This window comes from Pteropus medius, unplaced genomic scaffold (assembly GCF_902729225.1).
Source record: "Pteropus medius unplaced genomic scaffold, Ma_sr-lr_union100, whole genome shotgun sequence".
Classification (NCBI taxonomy): Eukaryota; Metazoa; Chordata; class Mammalia; order Chiroptera; family Pteropodidae; genus Pteropus; species Pteropus medius.
The window spans coordinates 20,718,381-20,739,158 of NW_024349519.1; the positions used below are offsets into that span (position 1 = coordinate 20,718,381).

Genomic DNA, 20,778 nt, shown 5'->3' on the forward strand with positions numbered 1-20,778 from the left:
GGGCTATTGATGATGACTGAATACTGATGTTCCCCTGGCATTGGTTTTCCCTCTTCTCTCCTGATCCATGAATCCTCTAAGAGGCAACAACCACACCAGGGCCTCCAAACATTTATCAAACATTTATCCTCCCAAATCTGTGGCTAAAGATCCAAACACCACTGCAGAATTCTAGAATTTTATGCCCAAGCATTTGGTATCTCCACCTAAATACCACTCAGATTCTTCCAAATTAGCATACTCAAGACTCTAATTTTGATACCAAATGTGTTCTCACTTAAATATTCATTCTATTTAATGCCAAGTGTTTACTATGTGGCAACTACCGTGCTATGTCCTAGGGTGATAACCAAACACAAGCTTTGCTTTCATGGAGTTTAGAGCTTACGGACTAAAACCATCTGATAGACATAGAAGGTAATGATGCTAAAATGTCACCAAAATGATGCTATTGGAGCATACAACATGAGTGGAAGTGACATTTATGTCTAAGCCTAAGGATGAGTAGAAATTAGCTAGATAAGTGGAAATATGAGATGTTCCAAACATGGGGCACAGCATTGTAGTAATTTGGAAATAAGAGATATTGGCATAATTTAAGTAGTAAAAAAATTTGGGTCCTGGTGGAAAGTACTATTTGACGGGAAGAGTAGTGAAAACTGAGGGTGCAGATTTAGGCATTAGCCAGGCCATGGAGAGCCCTGTAAACCATGTTGAAGGATTTAACCTAAAGAGGAATGCCATTCAAAATACTCAGCAATTTTGAATATTTGCACCAACCTATCAGAATGATTGCCATCCTGAACAATCCAATTAGAAAAGACCAGTTTATCAATACACTAGCTGAATGCTGGCTTAGTCCCAAGAATACAAATTTTACTGAAGAGTTTTGAGCAGTATGTGATTTATTATTTAGAAAAGAAAAAATTCTCACTGCTAAAATGTGGTAAATGCATTGTAGGGAAATAAGAATGGAGGTTTGAGACCAGTTATTAGGCCGGTCCCGGTGAGTAATGAATGGCCTAGACCAGAGTGGGATCAGCAGGATGAAGACTCAGGATGGATTCCAGAGATGTTAGAAGGTAGATTTAACTGGAATTATTGATTAGGCTTTTAGTGAAAGGAAGAATAACTTGGATCGATCGACTAAATGAATGGTGTCATTTATTGAGACAGAATACTGGAAAAAGAAGATTTTTTTACTTGCTTGTTTATTTGTGAGGGTGGAGTGGGGATGGGGGAAAAAATGGTCATAACTCCAGTCTGACACTGATCAACTATGATGTCTGAGAGAAAGCCAAGTTACAGGTTGAGTAGGTAGTAGGGAAACCACAAGAGAAGTCTGAGCCGGGGATAAAGATTTAGGAATAAATCACCATGAAGAGCAGAAGAGTAGGTGGGGAAACCTGGAGTACACAGAGTCAGAGAAGAAGGTGTCTTGGGACAGAACCCTGAAAACTAAGTACCTTGTTTTCAATTAACATCAAAATTTTAATTCCAAATATCTGCAAATCTTTAAAAAAACTGCAATGCTAAAATGAAAACTACTCAGCTGTTATAATGATATATACATTTAAGAACACAATGCAAAAATTATTTGAAATAAAAGATCAAAACAAAACTGGACAACATAAACCAACAACAAAAGATAGACTTTGAACATTTTATAGGTAAATTTTGATTTTTCACATGAGTAGATGATTGAGAGGAAGCGGGTAACATTAACATGATAAATTATAAGAGTAATCCCAAATTCTATGAAGCCTGGAGGTAAAAGAAGATGAAATATAGTGAGAACTGATTCCATGTGATATAAAGGAGGCAATTTTCTTATAGAAAAAATAACATATTTGATGTTTAAGTACTGAAGATGCTGGACCAAATTCTGTTTCAGCTACGTGTACCTGAAACTTAGCACTAAATGCTTTTTAGCCCTGACACTTTATAACTTTGAAAGCCTAAACTCCTCTGTGCCTTCAACCTGACAAAGCAGTTTGTATACTGTGTGTATACACACTTGTCTCTGAATAATTTCACCCCAAAACCAATTAGGCGAATATGGGACCTAATTAGACAAATGTAGGGAATAAATATGCAGTGGTCACAGAAAAACCATTTGTGGTTACCAGAGGCAAAGTTTATTTGTTTTGTTTCTGACAATGTACTAATGTTCTGTTTTCCAAGTGTAGAGTCTACCTAAGGCACTCTTGTTGTCTATTTGGCACATAAAACATATATTTAGTAAACCAATAGTAAGAGGAATACAATGTTGACTTTTGCTCCTATAAACTACAAATGGAAGAAAAGAGAAGAGACTGTTCTCTTATTTGTTAAATCTATCAACACATTTTTGAAATATTTTCAGTTTTCATTCTAAAGGTCAAATGCCAGTTCCGAATGGAGCCAGATTACCTATGCTATTCCAACTCTCAAAATAGATTGGAAAAGCCTTTCAAGCAACCATGGTTTTGTCTTTCAGGAAGGAGTTTGCATCCGCAAGCTCAGAGCTGCAGGCTGGGCTTCTCCAAACACGTGCAGAGGCCAATGTCACACATCATTTTAAACAACACTCCATGGTGGGTCATCAGCACCGAGACGTGGCCTCTGACAGCCAGCCTCCTCTTCCACCAAAGGATTGCAGGTCTGTACGTCTGCTGTGAAAATCCTGCTTCCAAACTGAACCATAAGGGAAGTTTCTTGGTTATTTATTAGGAGCTTTACAGTTTGTTCAAAATACCCAAGATTTGGTGTCAGAATATATCCTTTGCTTTCTAAATGAACACAATAAATATGCTCAATGTGATGGCTTATGTCAATACTATTCCACTGTTTCATAGATCACATACTTGTAATTATATATATTGAATATGTAATGTGTACTGTGTCTCTATAATTAGAAGTCTTAATCATTTAAAAGTAATTTATTGACAAATGAAAATGTTTATCCTCAAAGATCAACATATGTGTGTGTAAATGTATGTGCGTGTATGTGCATGGATGTGCATACACACATTCATATGTATATTTACTATTTCCTTCACTTGGCTTTGATACCATGTATCAAAAGAGTTCATAAAGCATCATTTACTTCCTTTGTCATGTCATCAAAACCACAAAATTAAAAACTTAATTTCCCAAAGAAAATACAAGAAACTCCGAATTAAACTGTTACTTTAAAGGGACCAGAGTTTAAGCATATCACTTCCAGAGTCAAGGGCTCTGTTTGAGAGGCCTCCTGAGGAAGCTGAAACACCTACCGTTTTGCTGAGGTAGCCTGTGCTGGTGTTCATGCACTGTAGCCCCTCACTGTTGCAGCAGCCCCCACATCTGTAGACGGACACACATGGAGGTTTAAAGAAGGTGTTTGTAGCTGCTCCAAACTCCTTCCCCACATCTATACACACCTCACGTGGCATGCATTGAGTCTTTCTCCACTCATTATCAATACCTGTCGAGTCATAGGGAAGGCCAGAAGTTACACAGAAGCCACGAAGAGGGAAACAGCCCACAGCAGTTGGAAGTTGCTCACATTTGATTTTAGATTTTAAGATTAAAGTGTTACGCATAACTTTAAAAAAATAATTGACAGGATCCTAAATTGCCCGGGAATTGGAATACCATATAATATTTAACAGAGCAGCTAAGGATATTTTCTAAAATATCTAATTTCTACAACCATGAAACAAGTTGAATTACGACTATGCAGAATATTATGCCAATATTCTGCAGCACTTATGTTTGGTTTTCTTTACTCAAGAAAATGAAAATTTATATATAGATGTTTATAAGACCTGCGAAGATGAGTCATGCTCATTTGCTATAGTATGTACTCTTTTTGTGGTCTCAAAGCAAATATAAACAACATGATTTAATTTTTCTTTTAAAACTTAGATGTAAATGAGAACATGACTATAGTTTTGGACTCAATTCAAAATCACTTTCAGACAGGCTATTTGGCAATTTTGGGTAAAGTCATGGTGGTAGCTACTTGAAATGCAAGGATATTTTCCATCAACTGGGACACCTATCTTAAACTAAGTTTTTTCAGGAAAGTCAAAATTTCCTGTTTCTTTCATGTTCTCTTGGAATTCTAATTGGTTTACTTAGAGCACTGCTGACTCTTTGAATACTGCATTACAAATGATGTACTTCCTAAATGTTCTAGTTTATATATCTCACATTTCCCCTAAAATAAGAATATTGGAGAAAAGGACATAAACTATTGGTTATTCAACCACGAAGCCATTTTGTTTGGTTGGTTTTGTTCTCAAAATACTTTGCAATCTCAAACCTTCATAAAAATTAATATCTAATAACTGAAGGGAATTACTTTTTAAAAATAACCCACCAACTTATACTATGGTGGGCATTTTATGCAACATCATAATTTTTTTGTGACACTTTATGCCAGGTCTCTCAGGGCTTTATCAAAATCTAGCTCTTAAGCCAGTTACCTATGAAGCAACAAGGCAACAAGTAGTATTTGAAAAGATGATCTGGCATGGTTTAGAAATTAAGCATTTCTAAATCTACATCAGAAAGAAAATTTATGTGCAGTTATTTTGTAAGATATGGAATGTTTACATGATTAAACTGACAATGTGTAAAATATATCTATATATTTTAAAATTTTTCGATGGGATAGCACCTCAAAAAAATTAAAGTGTCGATATGCATGTATCTTTCTCTCTTTATATTTCGAGAAATTATCTTAACTACTCACAGTGAAATCACAAAATGCTATATTTTGAAAATGACATTTTCTTTACTTCCGGCCCTTAAAGCTGTTCGGTGGTACAAATACTGAAATTAAAGAACCAGGCTGGTAACTCACTGTGTTGATATATGAAGCTTATTATATATTTTCTTCCCCATACTTACTTTTTAAGATCTCTGCATTATAATGTGCTGCAGCAAATTTTATAGTGTCTTCTGTTCTTGTTTTGACATTGGGTTGTTCTTTATTTTGTTGCCAGCCTCCTTTCCGTAACTGACACTTGTACATTTTCCAGTATTCTGGGTAGAGTACAGTCATGAGTTCATCTACACTAGACACCGACCGCAACTGGTCCTCCAGATCTTTTCCTGCATAAGCCTGTCAAAGAAACATGCAAGATCAATTACTTATCAGATTGAGGGATCTGGAAACAGATGCATTGAAAAACTTTTAGGTCTAATGTTATATATGCTGGATCCCTATTAAAAATATTATTAATTATCCCTGAATTATTTAATTTTTCATGGTAAAGTATTCTTATTTTAATTTGAATATCATAATCAAAATGAAATTGAATCCCACCATTAAAATGTAATATTTAGTTTTCAAGATAAGAATTTTGTGGGATATAATATTAAAAATAATTTTGAAGTAGCTTATTTTATTTATAATTATTTTATATAAATGGTGAATTTCTAAGTTCAAAAATTTATTCAAGCTTGTATTATCCTACAAAATAAATAAAATTAAAGTGAAATCCACTCTCATGCTTTGTTTCATTTTAAGTTATCAACATTGACAAAATATAATTAAGCAGGATGCTTAAAATAAGGTCGTTTTACTGAAGCTATTTAAGAATCGATAATCACATGAAGAAAGGGATTTAAACAGCATCACAGCAAGGTTTATATATTGCAGAACCTCCAGTATTTCCAAAAAAATTGATCATAAAGATTTATTCTGGTATAAAAAAGACATGGAATAGATCACAGAGCATTAATTCTGCTTACAAATAGTTAACTGTCTATATTAGTGCATCCAATTAAGTAAAACATTCCAAATTATATTCAAGTAGTTATCATACTTAAGAAAAATATATTTTTTTCTAAATTATATGTTGTAATTATGGAAAAATGTGGCCCATTGTTTAACTTTATCTGAAATGTGAAATACAACCCCAAGTGTTGTTTTATGTTGTCATGATTATCCCAGTTTCAAAGGCTGAATATATAAGTAAATACTTGCTCCAGACCAGAGAGCTGTTAATAACGCAGGTAACTGCCCCTTACATCCCCCCATCAGGTTTCTTGAATGGAAAGCAAGAAACTTCGTTTTAATGTTTTTTTTTGAAGTACAAAGTCAATATATTTGCTTTACAAATTGAAATGCTATTTAATACAGTCTTTCACCAATTTTTGAAGTACAAAGTCAATATATTTGCTTTGCAAATTGAACGCTAATTAATAGAAAGTCTTTCACCACCACTTTTAATAATCAAGATATTCTGAAATAGATGATTTTTGTACTACATTTTGAGAGACATAATTTAATGTAGTTTTCTTATGTTATTACAAAACTTCCTACTAGATAATAAAAATGGCTATAAATTTTGGGGTTTCCCCTTTCTTCATTTATTGTGTGAATTGAGCTGATCACTTAATCTCTTTAGGTCTTGTTATGAAAATATAGTTTTAATCCATTGCCTTCTGGAATATATAGAGTGATTTTTGATATGCCATACAGCTATACAAAATATAATTCTTTTGAATAGATGGAGGGTGGGGATGGAGAGATCTTAGCTAAAATGAAAGTGACAAAAAACTCTCACAGAGTTTTCCAATTAAATGTTTATGAACTATTTGTCTCAGAAAAATCTCACATATGACACAACATTCAAGAGTAAAAAATGTTACAGAATCTAAAAGGATGATTACTGGAGAGAAAGATGATACAAGTGCACAGGTATATCTGCGGTGAGTGCTACCTGAAGGGATACATTATAAATGGCTTTTGTTTGTCTCTGTTTGCTTGACTCACCCTTGAACACAAGGAGCAACACTGGACTGTGTGATCTGTGGGTCTCTGTGGTTCTTTCCCCTGTAACTTAGCCACAATTAAAGTCAGTCAGGTTGTGACCTAAGCTGACTGCAAGAATCTCACATGAAACCGGCATGAGTGTTCGCTCTAACAGGAGGAGATGCAATACAACACACCAGTGTTATACACTGCACAATGAAAGATATGCATCAAACTTCTAAGAAAAAAGATTGTGATAAAGAGGGACTTTCAATTAAGTGTTACTTGAAGTCTTAAAGCAAATCACTTTTGCACTTTAAAATTTAGAAATAAAAAATAACTATAACAATAATTACGTATGTAAGAGCAAACATTAAGTTACCTAAAAGATCAGTAGGAGAAACATACAGCATACGATTCACAATAAAGAAAATGCAATATTAAAAAATGAACAAAACATGTTAGTAGAAAATAAAAGTTATTATATTTATATTTATAGGCTGGAAAAAGGCCTTTATAAAAGTGAATGTAAAAATAAAATATAAACTATCTGTAAGGTAGAAAACACTGTAAACAAAATAAAAGACAAATAGTAAAGTTGGAAAACTATTTGCAGTATAGATGACAGATGAAAAAGGACTAACATTTTAAAAATATTGTATTAACATGTTATTGCGAAAAAATAAGCAGGTACTTCAATGAAGAAATGGGCAAAGAACTTGAACTGAATATTCACAAAGAATAAATATATTAAAATATATATTCAGTGATGGAAAAAGTGAAGAAAACTGTAATTCCTTTCAATCATGGTGGGAATGTAAATTTGCACAGCTATTTATGAAAAATGTGCTATTTCAAGTTGAAGGGCCTTAAAAACAACCTCCATTTTAGACAGCAAATTCACTTTGGCATTAAATTTCCTATCCAATTGAAGTAATAATGTAATTATACCAGATATATGTTCAAATTCATCACAAGGCTGCTAAAATAGTGCATAATAATTGATTAAATAATATACAGTGCAAACAGAAATTAGCATGGAAAGTAATGTAATGACACTCTACGATGCTACAATGTATAATTTAGACATGAAAAGAAGTTCATAATATATTCTATGAAAAAGTAGACAATTTATACACAGTATACACAATGTTCTTAACTGTAGTACGATCTTTTCACAGAACGAAATTTATATCTGAATAGATTGTATACATGTGAGTATATAGTCTTATAAGCAGCAAAAACAATAGTTAACTTCTCCAAATTTCAGAATTAAGGCAATTATTATGTTCTTTTTTATACATTTCTGTATTTTAAATTTTAAATAATAAACATATTAACTTTTTATTACCAAAATAAAAATTGAAGAGTAATGATCTCTAAGTACATTGGCAGGCTGTACATTGTATATGCTCTCAATTCAGCTTTTGATTTACTTTACTGTTGTTGCTGCATAAAGTATAACTTTATTATGTAATTTATAACAATCACTAGCAAAAGCTATCACAGACAAACGTAAAAAAATACCAAGCAATTTACCTATTCCTACTAGACTTTAATTATCATATTTGTGTGGAAGTAAAATGAGCTTTAGTATCAAAAGTTCCATTTTTATAGACCTTATTAATAGAGTAGCATTAGATTTCATTTCTTTAAACGTCATTTTACTCTGCAAAATTAAAATATAGTTGACTTTTGAACAACATGGAGTGGGGCTTGGGGTACTGACCCCATACAGCTGAAAATCCGCACATAATTTTTGAAACTTAGTTTTCCCTCAGCATCCCCAGGGAGTTGGTTCTAGGGCTCCCCTAAATACCAGAATCTGTGGATGTGCCAGTTCCCTACATAAAGTGACAAAGAACAATGCATACCGCAAATTTAAAACAATATAGGCATTTATTGGAAAAAATCAGTGTAGAAGTAGACCCACACAGTTCAAATCCACATTGTTTAAGGGTCAACTATAATAACATTTTATTCAAAGTTTTTGGATGATTCAAATGGATATTTGCTATAAAAGCATATTATAAATTTTTTAGTCAAGGGTGGGTTTACTTGTCATTATAACATCCTGAGGGAGCAAAAGCACAGTACAAACATTGGTTTTTAGATAAATTGAAATTTTACACAATTTTGAACTATAACTTTGAGTACTGTAACAGTTCTGGGGCAGTATTTCTTTAGATCTGTCTTCTGCATTTTTGTTCTAAATGAGCATCAATCTAGAAATTGAGCATTGTCAGCCAAGAAATAAGGCTGCTCTGTGAATCCAGAGAAAGCCAAAATCTTGGGGACAGTATGTGCCAGCTAACCATGGCACATTCACATTCAAATTCTACTTCTGAAGAATTTTAAGAGGTCCCAGTAACCTAGAAATGAATTCTGAACCAGGGACACACCAAAATCTTTCAAGTGGAAGTGCTATCCACATGAAAGTCAGGTTCTTTCTCATTCTTTCTGAAGTCTTTATATTTTAACCAATGTTTTCCAGAATGTAGAGATCATTTGCTTGATTATTAATATATTCCTTTTATTTTCCAAAGAGATTTGATATGTCTTAAAACAGAAAGTGTCTTATAAATAGATATCCAACTGTAATCAAAAGCTTCAAGTATTCTAAAAATGAATCTAATTTTGCATTTTACCTTGAGGGGAACAATTAGGAGGTTCCAGTAATTACTCTTATTTAACTTCTAGTATGTGCATTTGCAAACAGCAACCTACATGACATTCAGGGCAGGATTTTGAGATGCTATGGAAGACAAAGCTGAGTGTGTAATGTCAAAGGCAAGAAGCTACAATCGGGAATAAACCCCTTCCTTGATAATTCACAAACCTAACATACATTCCCTTCTTACTCTAACAGGAGAAAGATGAAGCAGGATCTCTGATTCCAGAAGTTAGATGATGAGAAAGAGCTCTGGGGTTTCAGCTGTACTCAGTAATTTTCTCTACTCATGAAAAATCATAACATGAAATGAACACTGGAGGCATCATTGACGGTGGCCCCCAATCAACTTTACATTTTACATACATAGCTTACAAAACCTAGATTTTCTTTTGTTGCTCTGTATTGTCTGTGGTTCAGATGCCTGTTAGGGAGAAAGCACAGGTGCATGCAGGTTGTCCTTCCTCTCAAGAACTGTGATTACCCAGAGTCAATGACTACTGGGAAGCAGTAGCAGTCAATAAGGTTAAACATTAGTAATGGTCCTGGATTTGCCAATGAGTGAAAATGAGCTTTTAAAAAACAAGTCCAATGTCAACAGTCCCTTCAAACAATCTTAATTGCTGTGCTATATATAAAATTGACACTCATTTATTAGTTTTAGGAAGTTGAAAATTCATGGGGAAATGAATATGGTTGGATCATGGGAAATTTCCTCTTACCTAAAAAAAGTATATACTCTTATCAAATACTCATAACCAGAACTGAAAGAATGGGCAAAATTCATTCAAAGAAAAGGTTTGATCACACTACTGTACTTCCATGAAGTGGCCAAAAAGGCCCACAGGTAAATCTGATTATGTTCAATATATCTATATTTGGGGGGAGGAAGTGAAAAAACTTAATGTTTAAGAGGAAAATAAGGGATGTTTACATTTTTCTTAAACCGTCCATACATTATCCTTAAAAGTCTGGCTCAAGTAATATTTTATATTTAAAAATGATGAACATTGTCATGGATAATTTCACAAAATCAAGCAGAGGGAATATTATTTGGCCAAATTATCAGTTTAATAAGATATTTACTAAAAGTTTTAATAGGAAATATTTGTTGTATTATTTATCAAATATATTATCTCTTTGTCCTAAAACAAACAAACAAACAAACGAATCCTCAGTAGAAATCAATCTGTCGTAAAGAAGTAAAGTTACCAAGGTCAATAACTTTACACTACTGTTAGGTTTTCTTTCTCCTTTGAAAATAGGGTCATATTCAATCGTTAGCATAAGAGGTTGCCAAGGTTATTCTTCCCTTACAATAGCAAAGGAACTTGCTCATTCATCCCTTCTTGCTGATGAATGGAAGATGTACAACAGATGAGCTTGTGGGTCGTTCTGTTTCCTTCAGCTAACTATTCATGCTGGGTAAATTTGTAAATTTTAAAAGTATATTCTAATTGTTTTTAAATGTCCCTTTAAAGAAAAGTTTGGGCTGGTTTTGGATTCGAGAAATCATCCAATACATGGTTATAAAATTCCCTTTTAAAATTATCCTTTGGTAGAGAATCATAAATAAATATGGAAAATCAAATGGTATCCTTCTAAGAATAGATATTTGTAAATGTTTTACAGAACCTTAACAAATCATTTTACCTAATGTTTCAGTAAAGGTGTTAGATCAGGATTCTTTCATCCACAGGTCACCCATCAATCTATGTCTACACCAACCTGATGTACCACAGATAGGTAACCCTGGAAGCAGATATTTAAGTTTTAGTTTAATATCGGAAGTTTTTAATTGGAAGTTTTAATTTAATTTTGCCTAATCCTCTGAAATGTTTTATTGTAAATTTTGAAAATAATGCTATAATGAAGAATAGACTCCTTTTATATCTATTATTGATAGCATAAATTATTTATTTATTAAATGTCACTTTTTTAGTTTATCATATATATGAATTTAAAAAATCAAATATTTATTTCATCAAAATCTAAGTTGACTCTTAGAAAATATTTTAAATATGCATTTTAAATTATGTTATTTTTGAGGTAACATTCTAAATTAATACCAAATAGACAATCGGTCATATCTGCATAATCAACACAGTGGACAATAAGATTCTATACATACTGATTTCCCGCACTAAACACTGAAAACCAGCTGCTTGCCTCTTATTCTTTAATAGGATTGACTTCTGTTTCCTGCAGAATGGCAAAATGATGTCCAATTTTTTTCCAGATATGATTGCAAAAACAGCACCAGGTAGATGAAGCCAAAAATAACGAGTGCATTTACTGACTACTAAGGAAATGCCAAGGAACTAAAACTTACGACTCAAATATTCCAATGAGTGTATCATAGAGCAGTGGCTCTCAACCAGGGGTGACGTTTCCCCCCAGGGTCATTTGGCAATGTCTGTAGACATTTCAATTTCAGAACTGTGGGGGTGATGCTACTGGCTCCAGTAAGTAGAGGCCGAGAATGCTGCTAAATGTTCTAAAATGCAAAGAACAGTCCCTATCAAAAAGAATTATCCAGGCCAACGTGTCAGTAGTGATACTGTTGGCAAACACTGCAGCTGAGTTAAGAGTGGGCTCTGTCATTTATTGGCTTCAGAAGGTTGAAAATTTGCATGAACGTCACCTTGTAAAATCCCTAGCAACATCAGAATGAGTGAATGAACGGATCAAAAATACCAGCAGCAGCTGGACTTAGTAATGGTAATATTCTTAGGTAGATTTATTTACTGGTCAGGGTAACATTATTTTTCTTTTTACACAGGCATTTCTCAACAGCGTTCCTTTGTTTCATAACAAGAAGAGAACGTAGTAGCAGTTTAGACACAACCTTCCTGGGTAAGGGTAAGTAAATTAAAAATGTTTCATGACTGTTTACCATTGATTGATTATAATGTTTTTGCTGACTCTTCAACTAATTTCAAAAGCAAGTTCTATATATTTTTTAAAAAATGCTTATTCAGAAAATTAATTTGAATTAAAAAATATAATGGCTTATTATTTCTTTTATGTAAAATGTCTTTTCTTTAACATTTTAAAGATGAATTTATATTAATGCTATTTAATACTAGAATATTAATACTGCTTCTTAAAAATCTTTAATTAATGAATAATAATATTCACATGGAGAAGTGAACAAAATCATAAGGATGCAGTTTGATGAATTTTTACAAATTGAACAAACTCTTGTAATTATACCCAGATCAAGATACAGAGCACTGACCACATCCCAGACTCTTTCTGTTTTCCTTTTCAGTTATAACTCCCCAACAAATGTTACCATTTGTTACATTTCTATTTTCTACTAATATAATTAGCATTTACTGTTTTTCAAATTGTACATAAATGGTATCCTACAGCATATATTTTGTGTTGGGTCCTTTATCTCAACCTAATCTTTATGACATTCACCTTTGTTGTGAAAAGTAGTTGGTTTCACTGCTGTCTTGTTCTCCAATGTATGGATTATTGCAATTTATTTATCTAGTGTATGCTCTGCATCTTTTGATAGACAAAGTATAAGTTTTGGGGGTTAAATAAGTAGAAACAGAATTGATGGTTCATGAGATATGCACGTACTTAGCTTTATAGATATGGCCAAACCATTTTCCGAAGTAATTTTACCAATTTACATTCCTTAGGGTTGTGTATAAGAAATTCCTGGCTAAATATATTTGTCAACAACTGACAGTGTTGGTTTTTGAATTTTAGCTATTCTGATGGGTATGTGATAATATCTCGTTGTGGTTTTAATGTATAGTGCCTTAGTGATTGATAATACTGAGCACTTTTATGTTCTTTGGACATTGGTTATCCTCGTTTAAGAAGAGCCAGTTAAAAGCTGCTTATTCATTTCTGTTGGCTGTCTTATTTGTTATTAATTTGTAAGAGTTCTTAATGAATATGTGTGTTGAAATTATCTATAAAACTTGTATTTTTACACTCTTAATGGTTTTTTTAAATTTAGAATTAAAGTTCTTAATATTAATGATGTCTGAATTTTACTTTACGGTTAGTATTTTTGGTATATTCTTTTAAAAATCTTTACCTACCACAAAGTCATAAAAATATCCTATGTTATCTTCTAGAATCTTTATTATTTTATTTTTCACATGCAGACCTAAAATTAACTTAGAATTGATTTTTAAGTATAGTGTGAGGTAGAGGTCAAGATTCTATTTGTTCTCATATCTAATTGGCCCCGCACCATTTACTGAAAAGCTCATATTTTCTCCATAGCACTGCACTGGTCCCTTTGCTATGAATCATATAATTATATATGTTGGCTCTGCTTCTGGGCTTTTGAATTTGTTACATTGGTCATTTTGTCTATCCTTATGCCAGTATACATTACAACAGCTTTACATTCAATCTTGACATTAACCACATTATTTGGCTTATACCTGGGATGTCCTAAATTTTAATATCACTGATGTACACAAATACTTGCAATTTCATTTCCATCCTCTTCTATGACAATTTTAATTATGGTTTTTTTCAATAAACTTATCGAGGTACTTAATGATATTAAATAATGTAAGTCAAATGTATTGTGAAGTGTCTTGCATATATTAGGCACTCAACAATAGCTATGGTTAATAACAGCAATAGTGTCATAACAGCAGCCAAAACGTGGGCTATAATATGTTAGGGATAGTCACTAAATTACATAAAAAGTTTAATTCTCAAAACATATTTTAGTCTTAACTCATTCATTTAAAATCTATGTTGTTTGTGAAATCTCATTTTGCCCAATCATATGTGCATGCAACTTAAAATCACATAATGCATACAACAGAGATATGTTTCTAATAAATGTCTAATGGAATTCTGAGTTTCCTAGGAAAGATCATGTTTTGGAGAGCCACACATATATGGTATAATTAATACTAAGAGCATGAGTTTTGGGCACAGATAGATCTGTGTTTAAATCTCAGCTTCTCCATTTACTATTTGTGTGAACTTAGAGGCTCATGTCCCTACATGAAATATAAACACGGCTGTTACAATGAAATGAGCTACTTTGAAATAAGGTATACAAGTAGCCCAGTGCTTGTTTATAGTACCTTTTTAATAAGTGTAGATAAGGATAATATTAATAAAATCCGAAGCTTATGGTTCTCCATTTATAAAATGTAGATAATAAAAGTACCTTTAAAAGCTTCTGTGTGTATAAATAAGATAATATTTGTAAAACATACAAGAAGAAGGCTGGTACACTAGGTAGTCACCTGTCTCTAATAAGATATTTTAAATAAATAGTAAAGGAAGAAAAATTTTACAATTTTATGACTTGCAGTGAATGACTACTAGATGCCAAAGTCTGTTCTAGGCATGCCGTCTGTGAGTGAGGTCTCTCCTTTCACTGAGTTTACGTGTTAGGAATTATATGTATTTATTATATATATTTTGAGAGCTGAGAATATTAATTATAAGATTCTTAAATTTGTTCTTTCCCAGGATTTGCTAATTTTAAGGCATACCTGTTTTGTAGATTGCAGTTAATTCCATATAAACTTATTGCTTATGAGCATGTGTCTAAAGGAGTCCAGATTATTTACTAAAGTTGCAGGGAGCAGAATTTGTTGCTATGAAACAATGTTGAGTAAAACAAACTTGAATCATTTAACCAGAAGTACTGTTTCTGAAAACACAAAAATTCCATTTCACATTTCTACTACCCCTTGAGCTGGTAAATTTCTCTTTATAACTAAAATCTATTTGAAAATTCATTTCAAAGTTAGCAAAAGCATGAATTTTTATAAATTCATTCACCCATCTATGTATTTTCTATGGTACTGATTTTGGACCACAATGGCACTCTGGTTCTGGAAGAGGAGCGTGTGTGTGGTCATGTGTGTGTGTGTGTGTGTGTGTGTGTGTGTGTTGAGTGGTCAGAGTATCCTGAGGATATACACTCAGCGAATACACTCAGGCAAGCTAGAAAAATTATGAAAGATTATTGTCATATCTAATTCACCACTCAGGATTTGGAAATTTTTTTCTGACAGCAGTATCACTTACTCAGCTTTAGGGAAAGCACAAACACTTCCTTAACGATCCAGGTACTCCTACACCCCTAACTGCTTACTTTAGGAGCAACTTTGCCCAACCTGATAAAGTCCTGAAGAACAGTCTGCCTTTAGCATTTTAACAAGTATCAGAATGATTTTTTCATAAATAATGCTCACGCCAGTCCATTTACTCTATGCCAATTCATTCCCATGACCATTTCAAACCATCTCCCTAATTTCATTCCTCATTCCTTCATTCAGTTGACAAAATTGCCTCATACTTCTTAAAAAAAACCAGATGTTAAACAGCAACTCACTTACATACACAAAATCTCCCAATCTTTCTTCCTCCTTTAGGAAAAGCTAATGAAATGCTCCTCTTCACTAGCTCCTCTCCAAAGCTAGTGATTAATTCCACAGGTACTCGGACCTTGTCTGTTGTGGCGATAGCAATGTTCTACTTACTCCTTTTGTCAATCTCAGCCTGTCCCCCGAACCGCCCCCACCCCCAATTTAGCGTTCCTATTAGCATACAGACCCGCAGCTCTCTCCAATTTAAAAAATAAACACAATCACACAAACATCAACAAGCAGAAGACAGCCCTTTTTGGTCCGCATCCAATATCGAGCTACTGCCATTTTTCTGCTCTCCCTCGTAGCTTCAATGTTTTTAAAGCGCTGTTTCTATCTCCATTATCCCTCACTTCTCAGTCACCTGTCCACACTCCAACTTGGTTTCTGCTTCATTATTTGACTGGAGCCAGGACCCCACAATGTCCATGTGAGCTCTTCTGTGCCCGGTCATACTTCACCTCTGTCCTGTGGATCACCTTGCTATTTCTGCATCGAAACCTCATATGCTTTTCTCTCCCCCAACATGCTCTTCTGCTATTCCTTCTCCTTTTTTGTCAGTAATCTTGGCTGACTTCTCTTATACATAAGCCCAAATGTCTGAGCTTTCAGGGATCAGAAATAGTTTCCCTTACTCCTTGCTGAGGACCCTCATCCATTCCCAACACCGCAAAGGTGATCTGTGTCTGAGGACTTGAATGTGTATATCCAGACCAAACTTTTCCTCAAAGTTATCTGCCATTAGATTTCTCACGATTCCATTCTTATATTTCTAAAATAGAATTTATAAATATCCTATCCAAATTCATTTCCTCCCCAGTTTTTCTCACTTTATTAAACCTTACTAACCTATTGCTCTTTTAAGGCTCTGGGAATTGTACTTATCTCTCTTTGCCTTACTCCTAAATATAATCGGCAAGTACTAATAATCTTACCTCTAAAATATAGCAATTTTTCTCCAAATTTACTGCTAACTTTCTAGTTTAAACTGCCAATATCTCTTGCCTGATTTATTGTATTACCTTCATAATTGATCTCAGCTGCTCTACTGACTCCCCAAACACAAATCAGAAGAAGCCTTGATAAACACTCACTGAGTGATGCCACTCACCCATGTAATCTGCTTCAGTAGCTTCAAATAAAGTCCAACTACAAACTCTAAGGCCTGAATGATGTGGCTTCTGTTAACACTCTAATCTTATACTATTCCACTCTCACTCACAGACTGTTATTTCCAAAATTCCATGCTTTTATTTTCAATTTTAAAACCTTAGGAAAATCTGTTTCTATTATTAGAATTATATTGTCCTGGAACCATATATAGCTGATGCTTTCTCTTCAATATGGCTTCAATTGAAATATCACAGAATCACTGCAGCTCTCCTTCTACTGTAACAAAATAGCCTGATTCACATAATCAATTCTAGCACCTTGTTTGCTTTTTTTCATAATAGACATTGTAAACACTAGCTTATTTACTCTTTGTCTTATTTACTCTTATTTACTCCCTTAAGTGCCTGTTTTGTTGGCATATGGTATTGAGTGAAGGAATAAATGAAGGAGCAGGACAATTATAAGCAATTTCCTGTCATTTTTCATGTCATGGAATAAGTCTATAAATAATGCTTTCCTAAAAGCAAAGAGGAACATTAGAAAAATATTTAAGGGTAATTTAACTCAAATTTGATTAAAATTGCCAAACAGTAACTGTTGATAATGATGTATTTGTTTTCTTAAGGTGACCAAGGTTTCATTGAGGAATTTGTTCCCTGTTTAGTCTCAATCTAGAAATAAGAAAATAAACACAATTAAAAAATAAGATTAAGAAAAACAGTATAATGTTTGTATTTTAACTTACTATTTCACCACATTAATATTCAAAGTCTTGAACTAGGCTAAATCAGTAGCAGATAGTAAACAGGAAATTCACATCCCTTTAATCTGAATATTTTTCTCAATTTTATTTTCACACTCAAAAATATGGATAGGCAGATCTTAAGAAAAGTTTAAAAATCCTACCTTTTAAAAACAGAATGCAAGAAAGACAGATAGGAAAGAAAAAATGAAGGAAGGAAGGAAGGAAGGAAGGAAGGAAGGAAGGAAGGAAGGAAGGAAGGAAGGAAGGAAGGAAGGAAGGAAGGAAGGAAGGAAGGAAACATAGAGAAAGCTTGATCCAAACAGACCTCATAAAAAGTAACAAAGTAAATATTTATTCATGCAAAGGTTAATTAACAAAGTATTAATGAAGACTCCATTCGTTTTGAATTTTAAGTGGAAAATTTTTAAAATACTTCATTGCATTTTCTTCCTTTATGCAAGGTGGAATGCAAGGTGATGAAAGCACATGGCCTCAGAACTGCATTCTGAAAGTCAACAGTTTGGGGCACGAACAGGAAGGAATGAGTTATATTACGACTGAAACATTATACCTCTAACTCTTTTTTCTTCTCCCATACCATAGAAAAGTTAACGAATTGATTGCAGAACTCTATAAGGCTGCCATTGATATTGTCTTTTCCTTAAACTCTGGAATCTAATGTCCAGGACATTGGAGAATCATCTTCCTTTGTCTACATCTATAGCTCCAGTATGCAGAGCCTTACCGGATTGTCACCTACCCTACGTGGCCCCAACCATTTATTAGCTAAAAAGATTAACAGTTTACAATTATTCCTATTTCATCGGAGTGAAAGTCCTGCCACAGTACAAATTAAAGGTGAAATGGATAGAGGGGAAAAGGTGGTTGCAAAAGATCCGAAGAAAAAAAGGTACCAAGTGAAAAAGCAAAATCTGGAACCACATAGTCCATAGAAAATTTGGGAGTAGGGACCAAAGTTCAGTATTAGTCATATCACAAACATTTAATTTGTATGTCCTTTACCTTTGTGATGATAAAACATTACTGACATAACTTTCTGATGTGACAATTCTTATATCAGTTAATGAGCAATAGCAGTCATGGGTCATGACAAACATAATAAAGTAATATAAAAACTTTTCCTCTAACTGGTTTTAGTTTTTCTTAGATAACTGATGTTTATACATATGTTTTGTCAGTTTATTAATAATATTTACTGGCATCAAAGCTAAAACCAATGAGTAATTACTACACACACTTACAAGAATGGCTGTAATCCAAAGAATAATAAATCAAGTATTTGTAAGGATGTGGAGAAACTGTAATCTTCATATGTAGTTCATATGAATGTAAAATATGTACTATTTGGAAGCTAGTTTGACAGTTTCTTAAAAAATTATACACACACTTATATGACTCAGGAATTCCACTGCTAGTGAAATGTCCACATAGAGACTTGCATGTGACTGTTTAGTCACATTATTCATAATAGCCCCAAAATGGAAAAAGTTTTAAAAATCTATTAACTGATTAAATGGATAAGCAAAATGTGTTATATTAATACAACGAAATACATTTTCAGCAATTAAAAAGAATAAACTACTGATGCATACTACGATATGGATGAACCTCAAAAAAATTATGCCAAGTGAAAAAAGCCAGCCATAAAAGACAAGGTATTATATAATCTCACATATAAGCAATTTCTAGAAAATGCAAAAGTGTAGAAAATGAACATAGATTGGGGATTTCCTAAACCTGAGGGTGGGAATGGGGACTGACTACATGAACACAAGGGAACTTTCTGAGGTAGTAAAAATATTAGAGAACTAGATCATGGTGATTGCTGTATATCTATAAATCATTATCTAATTACAGTGAGCACATTTTAAGGTATGTAAATTACACTGCAATAAAGCTGTAAGAAATGACATTCTTCAACAAAATGGAGGAATAAGCTGAGGAAGAGAAAGACATACATCAAGGAAACTGGCACTCTTATACTGGAAAAACATGAAGAGCTGAACATAGGGCTTGAAGCTAACTAGTTGCTGGTGGCAGAGAGACGGAGGCCTCCTGGAGAGAGAAAAGGAAAAAATGGAATTTATAGATTAACAGCTGTGTTCTGTTACCAGTTTTCAGTGGAGTTTTATGATTATTTTGATAAATCTGGGGACTATTTGTGGTAGGGACAAGCAAACAAAAATAAATAAGTATTAGCTCCAAGGAACCCATAAAAACTTGTACAAGAAAAAAAAGTTATTTACTCAACAGTAAATAAACAACAAATATATATTTACTGCAAATTTGGATATGCCATACCTCCTTTAAGATGATAGATGGATAAGAATTGTGTATATGGCCTGGGAGAAGGCAGAAGAGAATGAATGTGTGTGTGTGTGTGTGTATGTGTGTTGGGGTGGGGGGGGGATTAAAAGAAGGATAAAACAAGAGATATGGGTCATATTCTTATCTTCTATAATAACAAGCCAATGGATAAAATATAAATGCAAAAATATCAAGAAAGTACCAAAAATATAATATGAAGGTAACTACTGAAAGCAACCATTAAAAGACTTGAAGGAGGTTGTCTCTGGAGTACAGGACTTAAAGATAGGAAAGGCTGTGGGAGGGGACAGTTTTTTATTTGTAGCCCTGTGATACCATTTTAATTAGTCCCATGTACCATTTAATAAAAAATATTAAAATTTCAATAATTCAACAATTTGGTTGAAATGCATAACCCAATATTTTAGCATATATAATTCCACTACAGCAGAAACATTTTAATATCTTCCATAATTAAGATCCAATTTTTAAACAATTTCTTTCCCTGTTACCCATCATGAATCTGTGCCAAATAATTCTCATTGTCCACTTGAGTAACTAGCTTCTTACTGAATCTATGTCTCTCCTCAAATTACTTCTTGTCTCTTCTCATTCATCGAAATGGTACCCATTATTCAAGACCACATTTACATAGTAACTTCATCTGGAATTTTTCTTCAGCCACTTAAGCAATATTTTAAAATTCATAACTTGGCTCTTGATTATTTGCTCTTTTAATGTATAGCAACTGTCATCATCATTATTCAACAAGTTCTTGCTGTGTTATCCTTGTGTGTGAGAAACT

At 33.3% G+C, this 20,778-nt stretch overlaps 1 protein-coding gene across 1 annotated transcript in view; it reads right to left on the reverse strand.

Moving 5' to 3' along the window:
• VEGFC (vascular endothelial growth factor C) overlaps positions 1-20,778 on the reverse strand; it is a 99,912-nt gene that overhangs the window by 24,583 nt on the left and 54,551 nt on the right. Inside the window, exons 2-3 of the mRNA XM_039882593.1 lie at positions 4,882-5,095; positions 3,258-3,448 (exon numbers count right to left, since the gene is read on the reverse strand). Of these exons, the coding sequence (XP_039738527.1) occupies positions 3,258-3,448; positions 4,882-5,095 (405 nt within the window). The remainder of the gene's footprint in view (positions 1-3,257; positions 3,449-4,881; positions 5,096-20,778) is intronic.